The 27,264-nt window shown below is 41.0% G+C and overlaps 1 protein-coding gene across 1 annotated transcript in view; it reads left to right on the top strand.

Annotated features, from left to right (window-relative positions):
* LOC124794665 overlaps positions 1-27,264 on the top strand; it is a 465,391-nt gene that overhangs the window by 287,887 nt on the left and 150,240 nt on the right. The window contains exon 3 of the mRNA XM_047258197.1: positions 14,556-14,614. Coding sequence (XP_047114153.1) covers positions 14,567-14,614 — 48 coding nt within the window. The 5' untranslated portion in view covers positions 14,556-14,566. The remainder of the gene's footprint in view (positions 1-14,555; positions 14,615-27,264) is intronic.

Below are 27,264 nucleotides of genomic sequence, written 5' to 3'. Positions count from 1 at the left end.
TCCCCACCAACGGCAAGGTCCATGGTTCATAGGGGGGTGGGGGGGGGGGGGGGAAGAACCGATTACTAAATTTATTTCATTTTCGCCTGCCTCATCGCCACAGCGTCTAGCTACACTAATTCCTCCACCCGACGATGAGCATGCAGTGGCTCTAAAACTGGTTAGCTGTACAATAAACCGAATCAAAAAAATCATTTGGGTGCATATTTATACCCAGATTTAATTTAAATCATAGTTGCAGTTCGTCATCCGTAATGGATATACTGAAATTATCACTGCCTATCAGGTAAGCCGGTCGTTGTTGCCGAGCGGTTCTAGGCGCTTGAGTCTGGAACCGCGCTACCGCTACGGTCGCAGATTCGAATCCTTCCTCGGGCATGGATGTGTGTGATGTCCTTAGGTTAGTTAGGTTTAAGTAGTTCTAAGTTCTAGGGGACTGATGACCTCAGATGTTAAGTCCCATGGTACTCAGAGCCATTTGAACCATTTCATCAGGTAAAATGAACAATAAACATCTACAGGAGTTAAAGTTTAAAGCGATGAAATCCATCCAAGCTATAAACTCTAATAAGAAGTGTCTCAGAGAAAATGTCATCCCAAAGTACATTCACGTAAAAATCAATAATAGCGGTAAGTCAGCACAGAAAGCCAGAAGAAACAATGAAATCTTGTGGCTAAAATCGGAAATCAGGATACATTACAAACAGATAGATCTGCTAACTAAACAGCTTTGAGTTGCATTTTCAACTATGTAATGTCATTCATCCAAGTCGCCTTACGCAATTTCTTGACAATTTTGATGCTCATGCTAATAAATTACAGTTAGAAATAGAATTTAGGCAAAAGAAAGAAGTTTCAGATCTGATATCTAACAAAATAAACAACGAATCTGTAGATCTTGCCTATACACAACATAAATTCTACACAGAGTTGTGAACAACACGGACATAACTTTCAGCAGCAAAGAGATTAGCTGAGTAAATAAAAGACTCAAACACAACATTGCTCCCAGGCTAAAGAACAATAAAATAAAGAATTTAATTATTAGTGCCAAAATAGTCTGTGCCACAGTCAAACTAAACCACAACACGCAGAACGTCGTAGCACGTAAAGTAAACGAAATTATAAAGAAAAATTTTAAAGAAGTTTTTAATATCAGCCCACACTGTACAGATAACACTTACAAACATCAGTAAGAAAGTTACGAGTAACGAGGCCCTCGTGATAAAGGCAGGTAAAAGTAACACAGCAGCCATCATGTATTAAATAGACTACAACAACAGAACACGAATTTTTTGAAACTAAAAGTACCACTGAATTAAAAACAGACGTCACCCAAAAGTGTCAAGATAATCTGCAAAAATTACTCGTAAAGTGCAGCTTTCTGCTGACCAGTGCTGTGTTGTAGTGAATCCACAAGACCCCAGGTTTAAGATTCACAAAAATGGTTGTCCTGTTGACTCGATTGTAAATGTCACTAACTGCCCGGGATGTAAAATTATCAGAAAACCTTATGCTGTACTGAATAAAAACAAAACCTTGAAAATATATTTTCAATTAAAAACAGGTTTAAGTTAACCAGAAATATTAAAGACTTAATACCGCCGGATAAAGCAACATTTGCCTCCTTTGACACAGTAAATCTCGACACAAATATTCCCTGGAAAGATGCTCGTTCAATAATACGAAAGAATATAATGAAATACAAAAAGCTAACCAATGCAGAAATTTATGAACTCATGATGTGGCTTGAATTAATTGTCTTACGTAGCTAGTTTTTCATTCAACAGCAAGTTTTACGTGCAAAACAGTGATCTAGCTATGTATAGCAGCCTTGCTTGGTGCCATTTACACATACCTTGTAACGGGATTTCTTCTCAACTCATCCACAATTTACAAACAAAATTATGTATTATAAAAGATATGAGGATGCCGTAGTCATACTTTTCAACGGTCTAAAAGAAGAACAAAATAACCTAGCAATGAAATGAATAAAATGCACCCACAATCAAATTCACAGTTTAACATCAGACAACTGAAGGAATTAATTTCCTTGATATGCCCATTTCCAGTCATAGTAACAAGTAGGCTTTCCAGATATAAAGGAAAGCCACTACCACTAATGTTCCCTTTAACAATCCCTCATGCCGCCCAAACCAAAATGAAACTGTTTTCTACAGCTTGTCTAGAAACTGTATACTCCACATGACCGTCAGTGAAGCAGATGCATGTAAGGAAATTAACATACCTAAATCTATAGTCCAAAATAATTCATATAATACTTCCCACATAAACACCCTAGTTGAAAAAGTTCACCGTAAACCACCATCACCACTAAAATATAAGAAAGAAGTGTCAAGAGTTGTCATTTTTCCCTTCATTGGCAAAGTGTCATACAAACTTGTAAATCTTTTCAGACCACTTAACATAAAAATATCCTTCTACACCGACAATAATCTGCATAATAAAATAGTTCATAATAATAAAGCCACTGAATAGTGGCATCAGAAGTCTTGCATATACAACGTCACATACTCCTGTTCTCACTGTTATATAAGGCAAACTGGCAGAAATTTTGCAAACCCCTACAAAGAACACACAGATGCCCTTCGACTCAAAAACTTAAACATTGCATCACATATTGCTCATCACGAACACTCTGTTGAGGAATCAACGACAGTCTTTCTGTTCTACACATTGCTGAAAAAGGGTTACAGATGGATCTCCTTGAACAATTAGAGGTTTACGTTCACAAGCTAAAACCCTCTTAGAAAATCCTTAACGAACAAAATGAATCAATGCAGAACCTTTTCTTCCGAAATTTTTAAGACATACTGGCTCCAAAACACCAAAAAAGACAATAATAAGACACAATCATCCTCCAGCATAAACTATATTCTCTCAGTCTAGTAACAACTATGGCAGTCTGTACTAAATTACTTAATATTTCACTCTCTTAGTCATGAAATAATTATGACATGCTGTAATTCATCCACTCTTTAATTCCACAGCAAATAGTTTACTTTATTGGTTTATCTTTTGTGTAACTTTTTAATCCATATTACTTGTATAATGTCAATATAAGAACACTCCTGCAGCTAGCAAAATTCACTGAAATATATTATCTGTATTTGTAAACACTCATTTTGAAATACTATGCATCTCAGGCCAAAGATCGTCATGTAGCAAAGTGTTCTATCTGTTGTATGCAATTCTTTGTATTTACATCCAGTGTTAACATTCTGTGAATAATTGGGAAACCAGGTTCAGCTAAATACTGTGATACTTGTGTGTACACTCTGCACTGTACATTAGTGGAATGGATTTACTATATTACCACGATGCAGTGCATCGCAAATGATCAAAAGTAACATTTTCTTTTCAGAAACGTTTTCTTACTCGATCACTTAATTTTCGTCATTTTCACCAGCTCCATCTCTATAGCGTCTAGCTACACTTGGTCCACGATGTAATTTTCCTGTAATACCTCCACTGATGATCAGCCTGCACTGGCTTGAAACTAGTTAATGGTACAATAAATCGAATCTAAAATCTAAAAAAGCCACTGGTTGCATTTTATACGCAGATAAATCGCCAAGTTAAATCACAGTTGCAGTTCGTCATGTATAATGGACATAATTAAAATAAAATTCTTTTTTCCCTGATTCGATTCAGTACCCCATTTCTTAATCGAATTACCCATCTAATCTTCAGCGTTGTACTATGGCACCACATTTCAGAAGCTCCTGTCTCCTCTAGTCTGGACAGCCTGTTGCACACGTTTCACTACCGTGCTAGGCTATACTCCAGATAAGTACCATCAAAGAAGACTTCCAGACACTTAAATTAATGTTCGATGCTAAAAACTCCTGTTTTTCCGAAATTCTGTGCTTGCTATTTTCAGTCTGCGTTTTATATCCTCTCTTCTTCGACCAGTATCAATTATTTCACTGCCCAAATAACAAAACTCGGTTTTAGTTTCTCATCTCCCAGTCTAATTCCTTCAGCATCACCTTATTTAATTCGAGTACATTCCATTATAATTGTTTATTTTTGTTGGTATTCTTGTTTTGAAGACACTATCCATTCAGTTTAACTGGTATTCCAAGTCATCTGCTCTACCTTACAGAATTACGTCGTCACCGCCAAACGTTGAAATTTTTATTTCTTCCTTATACGTAAGCAAACATAAAAACTCATCATATAAGGGGCGATAAAAAGTTTCCTTTCAAATGCTGTACAATCCAGATTCAGTATGCCAATCAGGTAAAATTGCCGTGAGCGTTGAGGCAATCATCCTACCGACGCACCAAGTTGAGGATGCCCGTTGTATGGAACACCGTGTCCACCTGCTTGAAGACGTCTGTAACTGCCTGCACTACGTCCTCTTCCGACAGGAACAGTCGACCCTTCAAGGTCTTTTTTAAGGGACCGAAGGTGTGATAATCACATGGGGAGGGATCAGGACTATAGGACGCGTGACGAGCACTTGAGTTGGGGCAACTTCTGCGAAACAACATTCGCGATATGGGGACGTTCGTTTTCATGAAGCAGTAACCCCTATCCGCACCATTCCACAATGGCAATTTTAGACAGATATGCTTCCCCATACATATTCTTCATTCCCCTACGGACGTCTACCGGTGTTTTTCCTTCGGCAGCCAAGAAAAGAATAAGAGCATGTTGATCGTGTTTGGACCCATACGTCATCACAGTTCACGTTTCCGCATTTACCGCATGAATGTCGGAAAGACACGAATGCCACATTAACCCCTTGCCTACATGTCGGTGCTTGTATACCCGAATCGGAGTCGCGCGTCGTTGCATATATGCTATAGCAGCACCCTCAAACAGGAACGTTTTGATCGCCCCTTACATACTGACAGTAAATTGCTCTCCGCATATTGATTTAACTCTTCGTTAGCAGTGTCGTTTAAATCGTTGACGAGTATGGATGATAATCTCGTTCGAGTCTACTAAGGCAGCAGCTGTATGTTTAAATGAACGTGTATCATTACGAGGATATGAGTAAACACCTGAAAACTGAAAGCATTTGATGTGCGAAATAAATGATTGGTCGTAACATATCCAAGGAAGAAAATGGAAGTGTCTTTCCACAAATTTGTGACTGTGGTACTTATATAAACGTATTGAATTTTTGCAATAGTAGATATTGGGCTATTTCTTATTTTGGTTTGGAGATACGTGTATGTTTATTCAGTTTCCCAAAACGCAATCAACGACTGAGTTTTGTGTTATAAATTAGTCCTCGTAGAGCGCCAACATCGTCCTTCCAATTAGACTGCAGAAGGAAAGAAAGATAGTAAATGAATACACTACACTGTGTAAAGGCATGCTTTATAGTAATGACAACAGAAACAGCTAAAAAGCGCGTATACACCCTCTGGGAGAGAGAGAAAGAGAGAGAGAGAGAGAGAGAGAGAGAGAGAGAAAGAAAGAGAAACAAAATTCTAATTTGGCGCCAAACTCACTTGAGAACAACGCAACATTGACTGGACACACAATGACGTTTGCCCAGTGTTCTGGCTAGTTCAAAAGTGTTATTTACAAACGAAATTTTGCGAAATTTATATAATATTCGGTTGCGGTTGTTAATAACTCATGAGAACACAAACGACATAGGATTTGCCAAAGCAAAACGTAACTAATAACAAAAATCTTGATACAACGAAATTAACGTTAGATATAAAGTGATGAATTAACTCGCCAACCAAAGTCACATTAACTCCTTTTAGTTGCAGATTACAAGGTACCAGTACATGATAATGTACAGAGGGTTCTGCATAACTGTATAACGTAAAAATAAAGTAATGACGACAATAAACAACTGGCGCTGATAGCCTCGGCGTTAGGCGCCATTAAGCATCAACACACACACACACACACACACACACACACACACACACACACTAAACAAAAACTCTTTTGGACCTAATTTTCGTAAAATAGTTATTACTTAAAATATGTGCACATTTCACAGACTTGAATGAAGAAAACCCACTGATGATGGGACAAAGATGCTGAAACATGTTTCGGCCATAGGCAAAAACAGTGTTTTGCATACCAAGGTGAAACTTCTACCCAATACTTTTACCTGCAAACTCGACAGATGTAAGTGAAGCAAATTCAGATGATGAGTACTTACCTTTGTTTCCAGGTGACAAATAATATTTCGGGACAGGTGTTTCTCGAACTTCTAAATATTATCAGTTCATCGTATAAATTTTCACAGTCATTTGTTCACACTTATGATATACCGCAACTGTTTACGGTTTGTTAAATACAACTCAGTTAGCAGTTCCTTGAGGACACACTCACAACTCACCAATTCACTGGTGCCATCGCGAGCGTACGGATTTTTTTTTTTTTTTTTGTCTATTTTGCCACTAGTATTGCCAACTGTCGCGGTGGGACCTTCTTGTGACCAACTAAAATGGCGCTGTGGTAAGACCCTGGCCTCGAGTTCGGGAAGACAGCGGTTCAAATTCCGACTCTGCCACACAGATTCGAGTATTTCCTAGCTTTTCTAATTCTCTCAGTGCAAATGTTGGGATCTTTCCTTTGGGAAGGGTACGGTAGATTTCCTCACCCAAGCTGCTCATGTACGCTATCTTATGTCCACCGCCTCTTTAACAACCGAATCTCAGAATGTTGAAGCGTATGATTGAACTTTTCTTGCATCAAACAGTATTTTGTGACGTCGAAAGCTTGAGCTTTCATCCAGAAAAAAAACGCGACAGTAAGTTCGAGAATATGTTATACAAAGCAATGTTATGAAGAAGAGAATCTCAAGAGTTTAAAGTTAATAATCGTGTACGAATAGTATGAATCGATAATTGTCAAATACGATGTTCTAATTGAATTTCACGATGAATAAACCGGAACGAACGTAACCAGAATGAAAATAAAAGGCTTTTGTGACAATAGTGACGAGCCGAGTGCGGATTGGAACTGTTTAAAAAATTGTGTTTAAAAAGCTTTATCATAATCATAATTTTATTTTTTAAACTGTCTTTTCTTCCCATGTAAGGCAAGCACGCTCATGCGTCCTCTACGAACATAACTGTTCCATATTATAAGTTCGACACATGCGCGGCTGTTGATGTCAAGTGACCAAGCTGGACGTTAGGCTGGGTTGTGGTTGGGTTGTTTGGGGGAAGAGACCAAACAGCGAGGTCATCGGTCTCATCGGATTAGGGAAGGATGGGGAAGGAAGTCGACCGTGCCCTTTCAAAGGAACCATCCCGGCGTTTGTCTGGAGTGATTTAGGGAAATCACGGAAAACCTAAATTAGGATGGCCGGACGCGGGATTGAACCGTCGTCCTCCCGAATGCGAGTCCAGTGTGCTAACCAATGCGCCACCTCGCTCGGTGGACCTGAGGTGACTGACGTATTACTTTCTTAAAGAGATACTGGACGTATTTTTTTTTTTTGCTTTATCTTGTATTTTTTAATACTGTTTTGTATTTATAAGGGACAACCAAAAAGTTTCCGTTCGATGACATGGCTTCAGCGTATATGCAACGTGCACAACTCCGATACGGGTGCTTAAGCACCGAAATGTAGGAAAGGGATGAGTGTGGCATTCTTGACTTTCCGATGCGTGTGCGGTAAAAGCAGAAACGTGTTCTGTGGCGACATTATTATCAAATGTGTCCAAATAGGACAAACGTGCTGCTGTTCGTTTCTTGCCTGCAGAAGGACAAGCGCCGGAAGACATCCATAGGAGAATGAATGCGTATGGGGTAGCATGTCTGTTATGGACCACTGTTATGGAATGCTGCTGCTTCATAGATATCGCCACGTCCCTTAACCGAAAATGTAGTGACGCAGAAGTACGCCATTTCAAATGAGTGACACTCGAGCACCCGCCCTATAGTGCTGATCTCTCCTCATGCGATTACCACGCCTTCGGTCTCTTAAAAAAGTCCTTGAAGGGTCGACGATTCCTGTCGGACGAGGATGTGCAGCAGGCAGTTACAGACTTCTTCACGCATTAGGGCACCGTGTTTTACCAAATGGGAATCTTCAAAGAGTACTTAAACCTGGTGCGTCGTTGGGATGATGGCCTCAATGCTCACGGTGATTTTACCTGAGTGTCAGACTGATTCTGGACTGTACGACCTTCGAGGAGAAACTATTTGATCGCCGCTTATGACAGTAATTTTTCATTTTTAATTCTGCTGGCTCATAAGAGACGAAACTGGTAAACTATTGTAAGTCTGTCTTTTACTACCAAGACAGTTGTCAATAGAAAACATTTACATAGAACTAGTTTGCAATTAATTTTATGCGCTGGTTATGTGCCCATACGAACACACAACACACAGCATGGCAGTATTGGTATCTACAGATTTGGACATTGAGTTAAGCTGGTCATCATTTTCACACTAACGTTGAAAGCGGTATGGACGAGATGTGATACGCATTGAAGAATGGTAAAAGGCCTGTGACTGATACACGCGAGGGCCATGAGAGAACTCATTTCCAGGACAACTGCTCATTCACACAGACAACTATCGGTTGACTGTTTCTCAAGTAGCTTTCACATCACACCAGCACAGGAATTAAAATATTAAACTGTCACTTTTTGTAAGTAGGATGTCAAAGCTGACAATTTCAAATGCTTCAGGATATCTAGTACTGTCAATGTCACAGCTGTACGATTGTTTTATGACATATTTACGGACGTTAGGGTTCATTTAGCCGCGTTTGCAATAACAAGGCAGAGTGGCTGATATTTATTTGTCATGTATTTTATATTCGTTCAAGTATTCAGTTATTCGTGGAAAACTGCTGACTGACCGTTCATCGTACGGTTATAAAAGGTTTTTGTTCTTAGGGAAACAACAAACGTTTCATTTCCTTTCAGTGGAGATGTTTACTGTCAAAATTTCTAGAGCGTACTCTCGCAGAAGAATCGGGCAACATATTACTTCTTCCTGCAGACGTCTCGCGCAATGATCACGATGAGAAAATCAGATATTAGAGCTCATACGAAGATTTATCGATAGCTTTCCTGCGCACCTTTCTTGAATGGAACTGAGAAGGGAGGAAGAGCAGTGGTACCAGAAGTACCCTCCACCACACACCGTAAGGTGGTTTGCGGAGTATAGATGTAGGTGTAGATTAATCCCATTCACAAGAGAAGATTAGTAACTATTGTTAATTCTGGTAGCTTGCTTTCTGAAACCTTCCTTAACACTGTTATGTTGAGACGATAATTAATTTCTTCACGTTTTGTGTACTGCAACATGTTTTAAGTGGAGAAGGTTGTGTTTCTCACTCACAGATGTCGCTGTAACAGTTGTGATCTTTGTATCTACATTAAAAATACAAGGGTCACTATGAAAGAAATGCTCAGTGTTTCTACTTAAAAACATAAATTGGATACTTAAAAAAGCATCCAATTTATGTTCCATAACTATGACATTTTTACAGCATGTTGATATATTTTTTGAAAGAAAACCGTGGTTTTTCCACATAATTGATTGTCCCATTCAACTGCCTTACGTCACAGTGGATCTAAGGCCTGTACATCTACGTGCTAGAAGTCATGAGCATCACGATTGAGCCGGTGTTTAGCACCCTTCACAGGGAGGTCACAACTTGAAATTTTGTTGTGTGAAGGGATACCTTCAGTTTACCGAAAAGGTGTTAATCATATGGCCACAGATAAGATCTGTAGGTTGAGCGTTTCAGAGTTGTCTGCCGAAGTTTTGTGGTCTCTGTGGTGGTTTTCTCACTCACGTGTGGCCGTCCGCTATCACGAAACAGCAAAAAGGTCTATTTTTTGCCGATGTTGTCGAGGGCGACACATTCTGGCAAGAAGTTTGTTAAGGTTTCCACATATGTGGCGGAATTGGTGGCATGATATACACAAGTAACATCCTTCCGAATAAAAACATAGTAGCCATTACTTTTCTTGCTGAATGCGTAGTTTTGAATTTATCCTTTCTTTTATGAAGCCATTCATTCCGCTGCCATTTCGTTTCCAGTTCAGTGATGCAACTAGGTTTCAAATGATGTCACAATTTTTGTAAGGAAGTCATCTCCAGAAGTCTCATACTGTTCCCAAAGTACGCTGCGCGCTCTTCTGTGTTTCTCTGTGGCCGTCCGTTTGCAGTCTCGGAACCCACCTGGCACAAACCTTTATCAACTTTAACTGTCTCAATATTCTGCAAACACTCGCTTCTCCTCTACCCAGTAGTTCACTGTTAAGGGTTTGTGAGCCTAAATCAGACTGTGAATATGCTGTGCACTGTCAGGAGTCTCTGTAGTGCCGAGTCTGCAGCTGCACGGGCGATCCCGAGTACTGGAGTCCCCACTTTCACCAGATAATCTGCTTGACCACCAACTAACTGTGCTGCGATCAACGTCATTATCCGCAAAAACGTTTCTCAGCCTCTTGTGAATGTTTGTCACTTCCTTGTTCTCACAGCACGTTGCTACGTGACGAACATGAAGTGCAGCATCCATCTTGACAGAATGCTACGACAGCGTGACTTGCGGAAAGACATTGAATTAATTTTGAAAGAAATGGGAAAATTTTTTATATGATGGCAGATCGTGCGTGCTGACACATGGAATACTCCAAGGTCGTATAGGCTCCGAGCGCCTCACGTACGATCGTGGCATGAGCGTACAGAGAGCACTTCGATTCAAGGAGAACCGCTGCCGTGGCTAACAACGTCCCGATGATCGCCGTCTACTACTGCGGACAGATTGGTCATACTGCAACAAATCACTCAACAATTCAAGGCTCCACAGTAACTGGCGAGCAACCGTACTGCACTGAAAGGTTCCTTTCGTCCGCTTTCCAACCTTCCTGGCGTCACACTAAATAACTCGTGGCGGCTCTCAGAAAACACAGACTCTGATATGGGTGGCGTAAGCGACAATTTACGCGGTATCTTGTCCGCAGATTACGTCGCAAACGTTTTCTGGCCGAATGATTCTCTGCACTGTAACACACTTATGACGTCAGCCTCGCTTTGATCCGCGGAACGGGGTTAAACTCCTCGCCACGCCAGAGTCAGTTAAAAACCATGTAGCTCTCCTACAACTATCAGAAGGATTCCGAGATCCGACCGCTGAATTGGAGTATATTAACCGCTGGTAGTTCGTACATCCCTCCAACCGTCTCCTATTAACTTCTGTCGATGATTTCCAGAACAAAACAGGAATACAGTTCAACATCGAAAGCGGAAAAAATCACATAAAAACGTAGCTCACAAAATTTGCACGGAAACTAACAAATTTATTCGTATCAATTAACCCTAGCCAAGTCCGTCACTTTTATCCATTACAAGTTCTAAATAGGAAAGTGCCCAAGCAAAATTTTAAGCGGACACACGAAAATGCACTATCGAAAGCTCTGTAGGTTTTCCGTACAGGAAAAGTAGCCTCGTTGATCACGAGGGATCAAACTCCTGAAATGCGAAATGGCAACCATTTTAAAACACAAACTCCGTCTCAGAGGGCCTACCACTCGGCCGACTACTCGATTTTACAAACTCCAAACCGTTCCACGAAATTATTTAACGTTCCTGGCTGTCAGCCAGTCGGGCTCAGCAGCCGCATTCGGGGAATTTCATTGACCATTTCCCTCTGGCGCTAATGAGCACTGAAAAATGCTTCTCCCCGGCAGCGATTTTCAATAGCTTATTTTCCACGTACATTGGGAGGCACCTGACGTCCTGGGACAATCATACGTTCATAGCTCAGCCTATGCTCTCCTCGACAACGCATTTAGGAGGGTTAGGGAAAGAGCAACTCATCAACTACAGGTTGTAGAGTAGGCAATAGTCACAGGCGAGCCCACAGGCTCTACTCGACCAGGAAATGATATGTTACGATATCTTCCACAACCACTTGCTTGATACGGGGTTCAGAAGCCACCACGTCACACGTATACGTTGATCACCGCACGCTACAAAGCACGCAGATAAACGTGGACATATGAACACTGGCATTGGACTCTCGAGGCATGGAAAAAGGTAAACTGTGCTGATGAGTCGCAGCACACGTTGGCGTATGGCGATGGCAAGGTACGTGTACGTCGTCAACCACATGGTACCATGCAGCCGAACCTTCAGCATGTCAGTGTTCCGTGTTCCGACCGGGATTCGATCTCGCGACCATTCGGTTCCCAGGCGTGTGCTGTATTACTAAACCACCAGGCCGACACAAATCTGATCTGATATTACGTACGCTCGTGTTTTGCTCAGTAGACGATACTACGGAACTACGTCGAACGCCTTCCTTAAGTCACGGAATAAGGCATCAACCTGGACGGTGGTATCTACTATTTTCTGGTTCTCTTGGACGAACAGAACGAGCTGGTTTTCGAACGATCGATGATTGCGGATTCCTAGAGATAAGATCTTCACCCTTCAGAAAGATGATAAGAACAAAATACGTTCCAAAATTTTACAACAGACTAGCGTCGATAGTAAAGCTATAGTTGTGTGCGTCTATTCGACGACCCTTCTTCAAAACTGGAATGAGTGCATTTTTCAATCACTAGGAACACTTCGCTCCTCCATCGACCTTAGTGGACAGCTGATACAGGGTGTATCACTCGAAAGAGGCCCCACAAACATGTGTAGCAATTCCGCAGAAACTGCGCTACGTAATTTTTGACATTTGACGTCGCAACAACGTTTGACTCAACAGTGTGTTTCCGCACGTTGCTTTGGCTGGAGCTCAGTGTTCAGTGTTTAGTGACAATGTATCACTATTCTATCGAAGAGCGCGTGTTACTTGTGAAACAATATTGGATTACTGGTTCCTTTAATCCATGCCAGCGAAGGTTTCAAAATGGCTCTGAGCACTATGGGACTTAACATCTGTGGTCATCAGTCCCCTAGAACTTAGAACTACTTAAACCTAACTAACCTAAGGACATCACACACATCCATGCCCGAGGCAGGATTCGAACCTGCGACCGTAGCAGTCGCGCGGTTCCGGACTGAGCGCCTTAACCGCGAGACCACCGCAGCCTGCCAGCGAAGGTTTGTTGGACTGCTTGGTGACCAGTATATACCGTCTAAAGGCTATGTACAAAAGTTAGTGAACAAGATGGAGAGCTGTGGAACGGTGTTCGATCTTCACGGCGGAGACGGCCGCCATTATCGGAAGAAAAAGTGACTGACCTGAAACAACGACTGTTGGCCTCTCTTGCAAAGTCTGTTCGACGTTTATATCGGGATTGTGGAATGTCATGGGGCACATGTCACAGGGCTGCGAAGAAAGCCAGCATGTATCCATAGAGGTTTACCGTTGTTGAGGAACTGAACGTCAATGACAAATACAAACGCATTACATTTTGCCGTTGGTTTCAGCAATTTATTACTCATAGGCCAGGAATATTGCAGTACACACGGTTCAGTGGTGAGGCGTGGTTCCGCCTCTCTCTGACTATGTGAACTCTCAGAATATACGTTTGTGGTGTAATGAAAATCCCCATGCACTGGTAAAGCAACTTCTGAATTCACAAAAGAATGGCTCGGTGCAATATCACAGCGTCGCATCTTCGGACCAATTTTTTTCGAAGCTACTGTGACAAGTGCAGTTTACATCGAAATGTTTCGGGAATTTGTGAACCAGTTGGACGATGAAGAACTTACCCTCGGCGGCTACCAACAGGATGGTGTCACATGCCACACATCTCAAGTGACCATAGCTGAGATCGAATCATTTTTCCGCGGCAGAGTGACTTAGAAAGGACTGTGACCCCCAAGGTCGCCTGATTCAACACCATCTGATTTTTTCCTCTGGGGTGGCAAAAGGCCAGGTCTACAGTAACAAACCACACAACTTGGAAGATTTACGAGAGAACGTCATCCTTAAATTCCAGGCAGTGGCACCCCGAGGTTCTGGCAGCAACATTCGAAAATCTGCAGCATTGTGTTCAAATGTGTTCACAAGTCAAGGGTGCTCACTTCTAGCACCTTTTGTGATTCACCTTTATTTCGCCATGAACAAGGTATGACATATTCATTTCTTTTTCCGATTTTTGTGCAAAGCCTTTAAGGGTAATTTAAGCAAATGTTTGGTTGTGGGGCTTCTTTCGAGTGAGACAACCCGTAGAAGAGCAGGAAGTTCTTTCACATATTCCATGTGGAAATTGTTTGTACATTAATTCAAGGCCTCCCCGATAGTAATGGATTTCCTCCGGGACAGATTTTTATTAAATAACACTTAATTAAAGAAAAACTAATTCCTACATTTCATGTATTCTGTATCAGTTTCTTACATGGCTTCAGGACAGGACATATGAAACTAACACTACTCTGGTACTATATTCACCCACTTCACTGAATAGCTCAATAAACACAAACTTGTGATATAACCACTGTTCGACGGGGAAGTATCAAAACCTCTTAAAAGCCTAACACAAATTTCATGTTTGAAGTGCCGACTTCATGGACTAATTTTTCATCTGGGAAAGACTGCACATTTACATTCAATAACTAACATGTACTTTGAACAAAACTGTAATATGTGATGTTCACTTTGTCCTTTGCAGATGGGACGCCAATGGCGCACCTTGCTGCAGAGAAGGAAGCCGCCAAGGAGGATCAAAAGGTATGACTGAAATGTTACTTAAATATTCGTATTTTTGAGACTGTGAATACAAGCTATGACAGTTGTGGTTACGAGATAAGGGTTTCCTTAGGATTTAGACACCCAGTGATATTCGGTAGTGCTTCGTTTCTCTAGCGTTTGATCGGGATCAGTTTCAGTTTTATGTTGAGTATGTGTCAGTACCGTGCACAGTCAGAGTGCTTAAAAATCTGCACGGTCACTCTAGGATTTTTCGTGGTAAAAGCAGATATACTCCACAGCTGTGTGTTCGTATACGCACGAGATCACCGTGAGAGACATCTAACTTGCAAGAAATAAACAATGAGAGCAGGAGCAAACTAGAATTTTACATACTAGTGTAATATATTACTACACAAGGTATTATAGAACAGTTCCAAGTCAAATGTTGAAATCTTACGCAACATCAGATACAGAAATTGAGTATTTTTTTTTTTTTTTTTTTTTTTTTTTTTTTTTTTTTTTTTTTTTTTTTTTTTGCTGTAACCGCATATCTTTCAGTCACGTCGCTGCTAGTTTTAAGCAGTATCTCGGGCATTATTCTCACCGTTGTATAATATTAACTTAAAATCTAAACTCTTGGCAGTCCTTACGATTTTGAATTATTTTCCACTGCTTGCTTTAGTTTGCAGCAATTAGCAATCGTTTTAGAACAAGAGGGAAAAACGATTAGCTGTGAACCAAAATTCAGGATATATCGTATTCGTTGCTTTGTTTGGTCCATCATCCTCATTGAATAAAGAAGTAATTAATTTAGTAGAAATAAAGAGAACCGAGCTGCCAAATGACGTAAGAAACCTACATCATTACCACATCCTATAACCGCCGTAACCCTAGACTGATAAAAATGGAGAAGAGATGTATTCGTCAGCGCTGCTGTACTCATTTCGTGTTTCTGGGTCATTCATCAAGTGTGTTACTGATACTAGAACATCAGTAATTATTTCCTGTCTTGCATTTTTACGGATGGCAGTCAGGCATGTTGTGGTTTATTATTTACTGAAACATGTAAACAGCAGCAGTCGGACGTCCGAGACGGCTCAGATCTGTAGCGTGTGTACGCGTGACGCACTTGTTCTATGAGAACCTTTTTTAATTACAGAATTAAATACTACTGGAGCTGCATATACACGAATGGGACGAAAATCTGCAGATGTGATGTATTTGCACAGACAAACAACTGATTACAATTTAAGAAAAATTGAATGTTTATTCAGGAGGAAGAGCTTCACAAACTGGGCAAGTCAATAATGCGTTGTTGCACCTCTAGCCCTTATGCACGCAGTTGCTTGGCTTGGCATTGAATGGTCGACTTGTTGGATGTTCTCCTGAGGGTCATCGTGCCAAATTTCCTCCACTTGGCACGTTAAACAGTCAAAATCCTGTGATGGTGGGAAGTTCTTGCCCATAAAACTCCAAGCATCTCAACTGGGAAGAAATCCGGCGACCTTGCTAGCCAAGGTAGGGTTTGGCAGGCGCAAAGACAGGTACAGAACTTTTCGTCGTGTGCCGGCGGGCATTACCTTGCTGATATGTAAGCCAAGGATGGCTTACCGTGAAGGGCAACAGAACTGGGAGTAGAATATCGTCAACTTACTGCTCTGCTGCAAGGATACTGCAGATGTCAACAAAAGCGATCGTGCTATGAAATGAAATGCCACCCCATACCGTCACTTCGACTGTAGGGCCGTATGCGGGAGACGTTCAGGTTGGTACCACTGTCTGTGGCGTCTCCAGACACGTCTTCGCTGGTCTTCGGGGCTCAGTTCGAAGCTGGACTCATCATTAAAGACAATTCTTCTCCAATCAGTAAGATTCCAAGCCGAAGACGTGGATCCCTTTGGTAGTCATCCGCGGCACTCTTAATGCACAGCGGTATGTCGTTGGTATTCTACGCCCCATTTTGTTGCCCTTCATGGCAAGCCATTCTGGCCACAAGGCCGCCGGGTCTCTTCCCAACTGACAACGTTTAGAGCATTATGGGATGGACTCTCCAATCATTTCGGGATTGTGCGGACACTCAGCAACTTAGTGCCAAGCCAAATTACTGCTTGCATAAGGGCCTGGTGTGGCCAAAGCGTTATTGACTTAATTTGTGAAGCTATCTCTCTTAAATTAGTCATCCAATTTTTCGTAATCAGTTGTTTATCTGCTCATGTACATCACATACAGATATTTCCGTCCCCTTTGGATAATTCCTTCTTGGTGTGCCTTTCTTCTTGTCTTAGACTGTACCTGCAAATATTTTCACTCATTGAAGAAAAGAGATTTTTATTTAAATACAGATTCATTCATCCACATTTACGTACATACTCTATAAGCCACCATACAGAGCATGGTGGGGGATATCTTATACCACTGCTAGTCATTCTCTTTCCTGTTCCATTATCAAATGGAATGGGGTCTACACGCCTCCGAACAATCCCTAATGTCTCTTACCGTCGGCCAGTGTGGCCGAGCGGTTCTAGGCGCTTCAGTCTGGAACCGCGCGACCGCTACGGTCGCAGGTTCAAATCCTGCCTCGGGCATGGATGTGTGTGATGTCCTTAGGTTAGTTAAGTTTAAGTAGTTCTAAGTTCTAGGCGACTGATGACCTCAGATCTTAAGTCCCATAGTCCTCAGAACCATTTGTCTCTTACCTTTTCTTGGTGATCGTTACGCGAGATATGTTGCTGATACTGGAATCGTTCTGACTCAGTCACAAATGCCGGTTCTCTAAATTTTCTCAACAGTGATTCGCGAAAAGAACTACTTCTTCCATGCAGGGATTTCAGTTCCGGTTCGTAAAACATCTCCGTAATACTCGTGTCTTGATCGAACCTACAGGCAACAAATCTAGCGGCCCACCTCTGAAGAGCGTCGATGTCTTTCTTCATCTCGACGTATTGTGGATCCCAAGTACTTGTATGGTTCTCAGGAATGCGTCACACAAGTGTTATATACTCAGTCTTCTTTGTAGATGAGTTTCATATTCCTAAAATTCTCCCAACAAACCGAAATCGACCATTCGCCTCTCTATAAACGATCTCAGCTGCTCGTGGTCATCTGCATTAACATTCATTTTTCTACATTTAGAGCAAGCTACAATTCATCACACAAGACATTAATTCTGTATGCAATGTATGGAACATTCCTGGCGATACACCGGGCGAGGCGGCGCGATGGTTATCTCACTGGACTCGCATTCGCGAGAACGAAGGTTCAAATTTGCATACCGCCATCTAGGTTTAGGATTTTGATGGTTTTCTAAAACGCCCAGGCAGATACCAGAATGATTCCATTGAAAGGACACGACAGATTTCCTTCCTATTCCTGAAACATTCCCAGCTTGCGTTCCTTCTCTGATGACCTCGATATTCCCGCCTTCCGTCCTTCCTTGCTGACGATACTTTCCTTCGGTAAACACTTGCCGTCCAGGACAACGTAATAGCGATCTATTATTTAAAATAATGCAAATGCAGACAAACCTTTGCCTGGTTTCTGTTATTTTGGGGCTGGGATTATTTAACTATATGCTCATTCCTATAATCCCGTCCCTGAGCGTTCAAAGAATTATTCAGCTCCAACTGAGGTCAAACCACCAACAAAGAGGCCTAGAGGAAAAGGTGTAAATATGGACACCGTCTTTTGTTTTTGACTTAAAGGAACCTTCTTTTGTAAAAATTCTAGCTCTTATACTTTCATTAAGAACTATAACGAGTTTAATAAATGACGAAAGGCGAAACAATGATTAGTATCCGTTATATCTATTCGAAAACAAAGATTTACAAAAAGCTTGTAAAATCGAACTTAAATAAAGGGGGTGTCAATATGGGCACCCACAAAAAGATGCAAGAAATCTTTAGAAATATTTAAATGAAATGGGTTAAAACAATACAAAATGGTAGACTAGTCCACAAAAAGCAACTTTCGTACATGTATGCATGAAATCTGAAATTATTTACAGTAATCGCAAACGTAAGTAGCTCCTTCAGCGCCAGCGCAACCTAGGTGTGCCCACGTTTGGCACATAACACACTTAATCCACACCGCTCCTCTCCTGTATTGAGAGAACTTTTCATCACAAAAGATGCCACTTGCATCGCTTGAGTCTGGTGTACCTCCATCGTTCACATCAAGATGATTATCAATGTCCACAAAGGGCTGCAGGAGCCTGAAGAGTCCGCTGATGAACCAGATAGTTCTGTGGAACATTTTTTCGAAGGCTTTTGGATTTTTCACCTCTGACCGCAGGGCGACCTCTAACCCCAGAGAAACTCAACGACCTCTTCTTGACAGCACTTCTGTCAGGCAGCTGTGTCAACTGATTTTTGTCTGGCGTTCCAGTGATGTGGCAGGCAGTTGCTGCTTTTCGTTCCCGCTTTGTGGCTCTCCTCTTAATGCTAGGGCAGGAGATATGTCGAATGGTGAAACTCCAATTATTGTCCCTGGAGAATTTGTTTCGCACCCATCCTGAAGGATGGGCTCTACCAATTGCACTAGGGGGGCAGCCTCTCATTATAGCTTGGGACAGGCTGGTTCTAGGGAATTGTTTTTTCTCTTTCATCCCCATCACTTTTGGAATTTTGCTTTGGACAATGTATAGGCCTGTCTCGTCCACTTTATACTCTGTCTGCTGGATATGAGTGTTTGTTGGAAGCGTCTGCCAATAAATTAAAGAAAGCCCTCACATTCTCTTTATTGAAACCTAAGGCTCTGGCATACGAAGTTCCACAAGGTTTGTGAGTTGGCAGCTGATCCTTGTGCCTCCCAAGAAAAAGATTAGCCCAAGCTCGTCCTGCTTCTCCTCCTGTGAAAGGGGTTGTTTTCCCTGGACAAGTAAAAATGCCATTCTTCTCAGATCCGCCAAAGTGCACCCAAGGAATTTTTGCTCCATCTTAAGGAGACAAGAAACTAGCTATTTCTCGAGGTCTGCATTTAAAATCGGTTTCATTCCAAGTTTTGTCTCTTGAACCGCTTGCTCAGGGATATTATCATGTTTAAGAAATCTCCACAAAGTGGTACGAGGCACTCCGAATGTTCTTGCAGCGCCTTTCACAGAAGCCTCCTTTGCTTTCACAGCTGCTATAGAATGTACCATCTGTGATCTATTCCACTGATGCCGCTGGTTCTTACATTCAAAGCGCTTCTTCATTCTCGGCATTCGACAAGGACGAACAAAAGCACTAGGGTCTATTATCGCAGTTTGAAAACTCTATTTGTTTGTTTGTTGCTGTGTAAGTTGTATATATGAACTTTACACAAATTCGACTAATCATGTCCCCATAAAATTATTTAAATGTTTTACATTGTTTAAGAGACGAGATGGTATAATTGTGGGTCCTCCTTAAATAGGGGCCCATTTTTGCACCAACCCAATGGGCCCATACTTACACCAACCATTATTAAGCAACATGGCCACTATCACATCTAACCTAAACGCGTGTGTAACGTAAAACGTGCTTCTAAGAGTAGCTTATCACTGAGAACTTGTTTCAAACTAATCAAAAGGATATAAAAAGAAGAAGATTTCACATACCTGCCAAACGTTTGCAGTCCTGAACAAACACGAATGCACACAACAACCGACGCTGTAACTACACTGCTTGAAACGATGCTTCCAACTGTTCACTGCTACCATCTGTCAACAATAGGCACCGTTTTCAGTCCTGGTCGCCAGACTGCAGCACTTCCCATACCCTCTTCGTGAGGGGTGCCCATAATTACACCTGTTCCCATTTTCACACCTTTTCCTCTAATATTCAAATCCCCCAGCAAGCGCTATTGATATTCAGCTGAAACTGTCTATTTTTTACCACGGCTGTATATCTGACTGCGAACTGAAATAAGTTCATTCCTACATCAAATCTAAAGTTCATAGTCCTGATAGTGTATATAAATTCCAGAGAATAACTTTTATACTCAGACTACTGCGTGATAGCGTATTACTTTTTTTATAACAGCTTTCAAAACAGTACACGGCTAATCTCCATTTGTAATTTGATTCTGCCACTCAGCAACATAATAATAATAATAATAATAATAAGGAAGTAAAAAACGCATATGTATAGCTGATAGAGACAGGCTGTCGACATTTTGATGTATGACTGGTAAAGACGACCTGTCGACATTTATATCATCTTTTTTGTCAGTTATTGGGGTACCAGCAGTTTAAGGTGGATTTCGAACCACAATACAACTTCACACTTTTCACTTTACCGAATAACTGTCAGAGGGAAAACGCGTGATAAGTGACTGGAAAACTCCCAAAACCTGCCGAAGATTGAACCTCTGATTATTTAACTTGTAATCTCTGAACGACACCCTATTTGCTTCATTTTATATTCCACATTTTTCATATCGTGACCCTTCTCAACGATAAATATATGTATTTTTAAACATCATCCATTATATTCTGTCATATTATTGAATGATGTATGTATGAAGAAAAGCTGTTTCGAACCTTCTCGTCAGATTAAAATTGTGTGCCGGACAGGGGTTCAAAACATCGAACCTTGTCTTTAGTGGGTAATTCAGTTACCCGCTGAATTATCCAGGTATGACTCACGAGCCACCATCACGATTCTACTTTCGCCCACTACCTGTATCTTTCATCTGGAGTAAATCTGTACGTTTGAGCGTCTTTACGAACATTTTTTTGAATAATAACATCGCTGTGATTGTCAGAGAGTGAGAATGAAAGAAAAGAGAAGTGAGAGAGTCTGTCAATGTGAAGAATCGTGAATGAAAGTCATGATTATTAAAAAAGAATTTGAAATGCACTGGGCCCCTGTGAGAATGATAAGCGTATTATTAAATTTTGCTTGCTGTAATATTTAATCAATTTACTATGAGAACTACTCGCGAAAAAGCTGAATCATTAGAAAAAATAAAAAATATTTAGTTCGAATACTGGTTTGATGCAGCTCTCCATCCTAGTTCATCCTCTACTAATCTCTTCATATCTGCATAAATACTGTAACCAAAATCCATTTGAATCTGCTTGCTCTAGTCAAATTTGGATCTCCTTCCACACCTAGTATCCACCCTAGTTCCCTCCATTACAAAACTGACTGTTCCTTGATGCTTCAAAATATTTCCTATAACCCCGTCTCTTGTGTAAGTCAAATTGTGCCCTACACTTATTTTCTCTTTGATCAATTTCGTACTGTCTCGTGAGTTATTTGACCGATCTATATCATCTTTAGAATTCATCTGTAACAGTACATTTCAAAAGCATTCATTCTCCTCTTGCCTTTACTTCTTCTAGTACATGTTTTACTTCCATGTAAGGCTACATTCTACGTAGGTACTTTCACTACACACTATGCAAATCTTAAATTTATCTTAAATGTTAACAAATTTCTCAGATTCTCTTGCTCTTGCCAGTCTGCATTTTACTTCCTCTTACCTTCGGCCTTTGTCAGCCAGTTTTCTTCCCAATAACAAAACTTATGCTACTGTCTTTAGTGTCTCATTTCTAACCTAGTTCCTTCATCATCTAATTACTTAGTTCAGTAACACTCCATTACACTTGTTTTACTTTTGTTGATATTCATATTATAACTTCTTTTAAGACACCATCCATTCAGTTCAATTGCTCCCGAGTCTCTTGTTGCCAGAATAACAGTGACATCGACATACCTCAATGTTTTTATTTCTTCTCCCTGAACTTTGATTCCAATTCGAAATTTCTCCTTGGTTTCCTTTACTTTCTTTATTGGTCGCCTTATGCGCGGATTGAATGGTGATTGGGCTGCGATGGCATCACACTAACTTATCAGTTACTGCGTCCCTTTCATGTTCTTCGACCATTATAACTCGTGTCCGTTTTCTGAGCAAGTTATAGGAACCTTTCACTCCCTATATTTTATCTCTGGCAGCTCCAGAATTTAAAAGATTATATATAGAGAAAACTGTGGTCTAATCCTGTATCACTTCCAGAAAATGAACTGGTCAGTACCATTACCAGTGATGCCGAAGAGATAGTGGACATGGCACAATAAGGTGTTGCAGATACTGAAGAACAGAATGTGCACGAGATTCCAAATTCCAATTGTGGAAGCATTGCGCTACGAGAATCTAATGCCTTACAGGGAAGGAAATAAGGAATAAAGTCAAGAAATTTGAACCTGCAAGAGAACTGAAGACAATGATGATGACAGAAGCCTTCCAAGTAGTAGATGCGGTAATGGCAAATTTTGAAGGCAATGATCCTGAGTCGGAAGGAAGCCCTAAGGTAAAGACAAAATTGACCATTTTCTAAAATACAACAGAGATCTTCACGACATTATTGCTGAAGAACAATAACAGTCAACAGTCGAACTTTGTTCTGTAAAACTTGATGCTTATAACAGACCTCAAGCACCACTTCAACAGAAGTGCTATGTTTCCTCCAAAAATACTCACTGGCTGACAGCAACATCGCCGAAGTATTCTGACAGTTCTAGAGAAAGTTGTGAAGTTGGATTTTATAAGGCTAGACGGCACATGTTCGCCGATCTTTTGAGATTTTTGCACTAACAAACGGTATTGTTATTTTTTTCATTTTCTCCATTGAAATAGAGAAATTTCATAATAATTGGTTTTGTCATTGTATGAGATAGCTTAAACCTGTATTTTAGATACATAAATTGCTCCCATGTTACATAATTTCTTTATACACGGAATTTCCGCGTTACACCTTTAACGTACACATGTATACCGAGTCCTGCAAGTATCTGGAAGAGCTGGGGGTGGGGAGACTGAAGAACCAACGAAGAGTTTTGTGGAGCCTCGGGTAACGGCGATCACGTAAGGAAATGAAAATTTCTTTCTTAAAAATAGTAAGATATTTTGATGATCCACGTCATTTTTCTAAACAATCGTATACATGTTGAAGTGATATTTTAAAGATTTTTTTCAACTTTATTATTTCACCAGTAAAAATTGTTTTAGCAAACATCGACGGCATTAACTGCTATCTTGGGGCGATGACAGAAGTAGCTGTGGCCATTTAAAGCCATGTGCAATCTTATAATATTCTCGTATATGAAAGTGTTTAAAAACAATTGTATAATTGTATTTATTTATCTTACAGTGTGTAGTCTAGGCTACAAGCTCTTTGTTATTAAAATACAGAATTACGTTATGTACGGTAAGGAAAAAGAGCACAGTAACATTCAGTTTCTTTGTTTCCTATCACGTGAGTCAAACACGCAGCCTTCAGCTATGTCCCATACGCTGCGTGCCCATATTCCGTACACTATTCCATTACATTAAATCCATATACCATTCCATTCACACACCATTGCATTACATTACATCCATACACCATTCCGTACACCATTCCGTATTGGTGAACCCATATTCCGGAAATTAAAAATTCTTCTCAATAAAAAAATACTCCTTCCTTTCCTCCTAAATCGCCATTTTCAGGTTCATCTTGACGTTGTAGCTCTCGTTCATTGGAATTGTCATATTCTGAATCAAATATTAATTCCTTCTACGTTTTCTCCTTTCAGTTTTGTTGTTGGTTTCATCTATTTTAAGCATGTCTATCTTCTTGTTTGTTTATTATTTTGTCTTTAACGTTTTTTCCTTCATTGGGGTTGGTCTTGAAGCTTTGGAGTTTACCTTATCTACCTATGTGCTGCAAGTAGGTAATCAGGTAATCGTAAAACTACTCCTGTTGGTACCGCCTTTCAGGTACTAACAATGCGGTTATTTTATTAAGCCGCTAATTTAGGGCTGATTAGGTAAAATAATCTGGTCAGGATCTGCATCATTTATCAGTGTTGTAGTATTAAATCTAGATAGGGATATTGACAGGATCATCAGTGGTAACCGATCTGTCATTTGACTTTCCGAACGTTGCTTCTTCCCTTTGTTCGGTAGACATAGAAATAGTGGAAACTGTCGAACAGGCCTTGTGAGAACTTCGTTACGTCACAGGAAGCTATTTTTACGCGTTTTCAGATTTTAAGGATCGGTTTTGTTATCTGAGACATGCAGCCTTTAGTGTTCTGAAACCTTCGTTATAGAAACTACCTCATTATCAGCTCTCACATTCAGCTGTAACCGTTCTGAACTCCTCTTAATTTCATAAGACGTTCTTATGCGATTTCCAGGAATGTGGAACGAAGCCAATGCCGGGAAGTAAAGTGACTGCCATTAAGCTCACAAGGAAACAGAACCAACCTGACCTCATATTTTAAAAAAGCGCACTAGTATGATATCGGGTCCAGCAATTTGGATGTACAGTTTTCAGACATTCCCGCGCACCGATTGTTTGTCACTCGCTCCGCCCCACTGCATCCGCCTGATGCTCGAGCGCGAGGGACTGTCCTGCGGAGTGACCTCGCCCTCCTATTCGCGGGATGTTAAAGGCGAGGGAAGAGGAGGGAGGGGGCACGTCTGCCAAACATGGTTTGAAATTTTGTTCCAGAACACTTTATTTTGCGCGAAATGTGTACCTAATATAACAGCCTTACCACATATGTGATCAGTATCTTTTTTAACGGTATTCAATATAAATATGTCCCAACATCAAAATGAATTAAACTAAGCGACTGAGAAATTACTATAAATGAAGTTAATGATATCGGTTTATAATTTAATCATGCCAATCACGTTGAAGAACAACGCAGCTTTTGCAAGTCTATTTCACTTTAACACTATTAGCTTTGCAATCCAAGAAAAATAAGGCACAGCAGCGATGTTAATAATTAAATAGCACTACGCTACTTCTTTAATGAGACACTCATTGGTGTCATTCATTTATACTGCATGTGCGAATGACAACATAAAAACGTTCAAAGTAGAAACATCTCTGGCAGCAGCTACACGTTAGAAGCCGCGCACTTTGACACAATGGACAATGAACAAAACAACATACAGTACTTCGCGCTCGGACAGTAAGTGGCTACGGTGGGTCGGGCCGAGTGACAACCAACCCGTGCACGCATATTTAAAAGCGGTTCTTTCAGAAGATCATAATTGTTTACTGTCAGAATTAAGACCCAAATTTTCACATGAGATCTATTGCTGGGAATGATATCCTGCAAATGTACTTCTTCCTCAAAAAATGGGACCAAGTTGGTGATGTTTTCTTGTGGGTCAGCTACCAATATTTTGAAACATTCATATAAATTACCTAAATAATCTGCATAACAAACAAATGTACTACTGGGGATACTCTTCTCGGGTTTCCTGCCATATCTTAAATCAAGATGACGCAGTATTTCGACAGCCCACCTTGTCATCATTATCAGGTGAAACGCTACTGTTGCCGAGTCTCGAATTCTCACTTGATGATGACAGCAAGGTGAACCGTTAGTACATTGTGTCAAGTTGACCTGAAGATCCGATTGCGAGCGGTAGAAGAGTATCACCAGTTATTTGGCCGGGAAAGCTTACAAAGACACAAATACAAGGCCTATTCCGAAAGTAAGGTCCGATCGGTCGTGAAGTGGAAACCACAGTGAAAATCTGATAAAGCTATGCATAGGTGTGTTGGACAGTGTCTCTAGTATTCCCACTGATCGCGTCAAGTTTGTCTGCCATGCATTTCCTTCTTCATGACAGTTCTCGGCCGCACTCTGCAGGGGCAATGAGGAAGCACCTGCAGCTTTTTCGTTGGGAAGTGTTTGATCGCCCTCCGTACAGCCTGGACTTCACTCCCCCTGATTTTCTTCTCTGTTGACGTGAACCACGGGCTATGAAGTCAACGTTTTGGTACAGACAACGAACCGCAGATCAGAGTAGAGAATCGGCGAAAAGTGCAGGTGGTTGCCTTCTATGACGAGGGTACGGGAAAGTTGGCACAATGCTACGACAGATGTCTCAGACGGAGCGGTGATTATGTAGAGACGTTGCTGGAAGGTGTGGTTAACTATCGCAAATAAAACACTTTTGATTTTCACTGTGGTTTCCATTTCACGACCGATCAGACCTTACTTTCGTAATGCCGACCGGAGTGGCCGAGCGGTTCTAGGCGCTACAGTCTGGAGCCGCGCGACCGCTACGGTCGCAGGTTCGAATCCTGTCTCGGGCATGGATGTGTGTGATGTCCTTAGGTTAGCTAGGTTTGAGTAGTTCTAACTTCTAGGGGACTGATGACCTCAGAAGTTAAGTCCCATAGTGCTCAGAGCCATTTGAACCATTTACTTTCGCAATACGCCTCGAATACTTCTTAATAGTGTCCTTATTGCAGTTTACTTCACATTGGTTGAAATTATTATCGCAGTAAAAGTTAAGAAGTTAACGTTGATGTAAGGACTGTGATTTTGTAGTTGAAAATTTTCAGAATATAGCTTCACTGCGCTACAACTGTTGACAGACTGCTAACTTGACAGCTTCATCACCAGTAGTTACCTATAGGACCACTGCGTAATACGAGATGTGATCAAAAAATACTGTGAATGAATTTTTTAGCAGCAACTGGTGACACAACTACTATGATGTAATTTGTCCGACAGCCCGATCCGTTGAGACGGGCAGCATCAAGATGTTCTGACTCGTCAGTGAGATTCCAGAGACACTAGAGTGAAGTTGTGTTTATCGCGTCTGTCGTGAATCATGGATTTTGAACAACACGTGAACATTAAGATCTGTTAAGTTCCAAAAAGTGCCAAAGAAACGGATGAAATGTTGAAATTGGTGTATAGCGAAAA

The sequence above is a fragment of the Schistocerca piceifrons genome, chromosome 4 (genome assembly GCF_021461385.2).
Source record: "Schistocerca piceifrons isolate TAMUIC-IGC-003096 chromosome 4, iqSchPice1.1, whole genome shotgun sequence".
Lineage (NCBI taxonomy): Eukaryota > Metazoa > Arthropoda > Insecta > Orthoptera > Acrididae > Schistocerca > Schistocerca piceifrons.
Note: the sequence above shows the minus strand (reverse complement) of the source record. Positions and strands in the feature narration are given on the sequence as shown.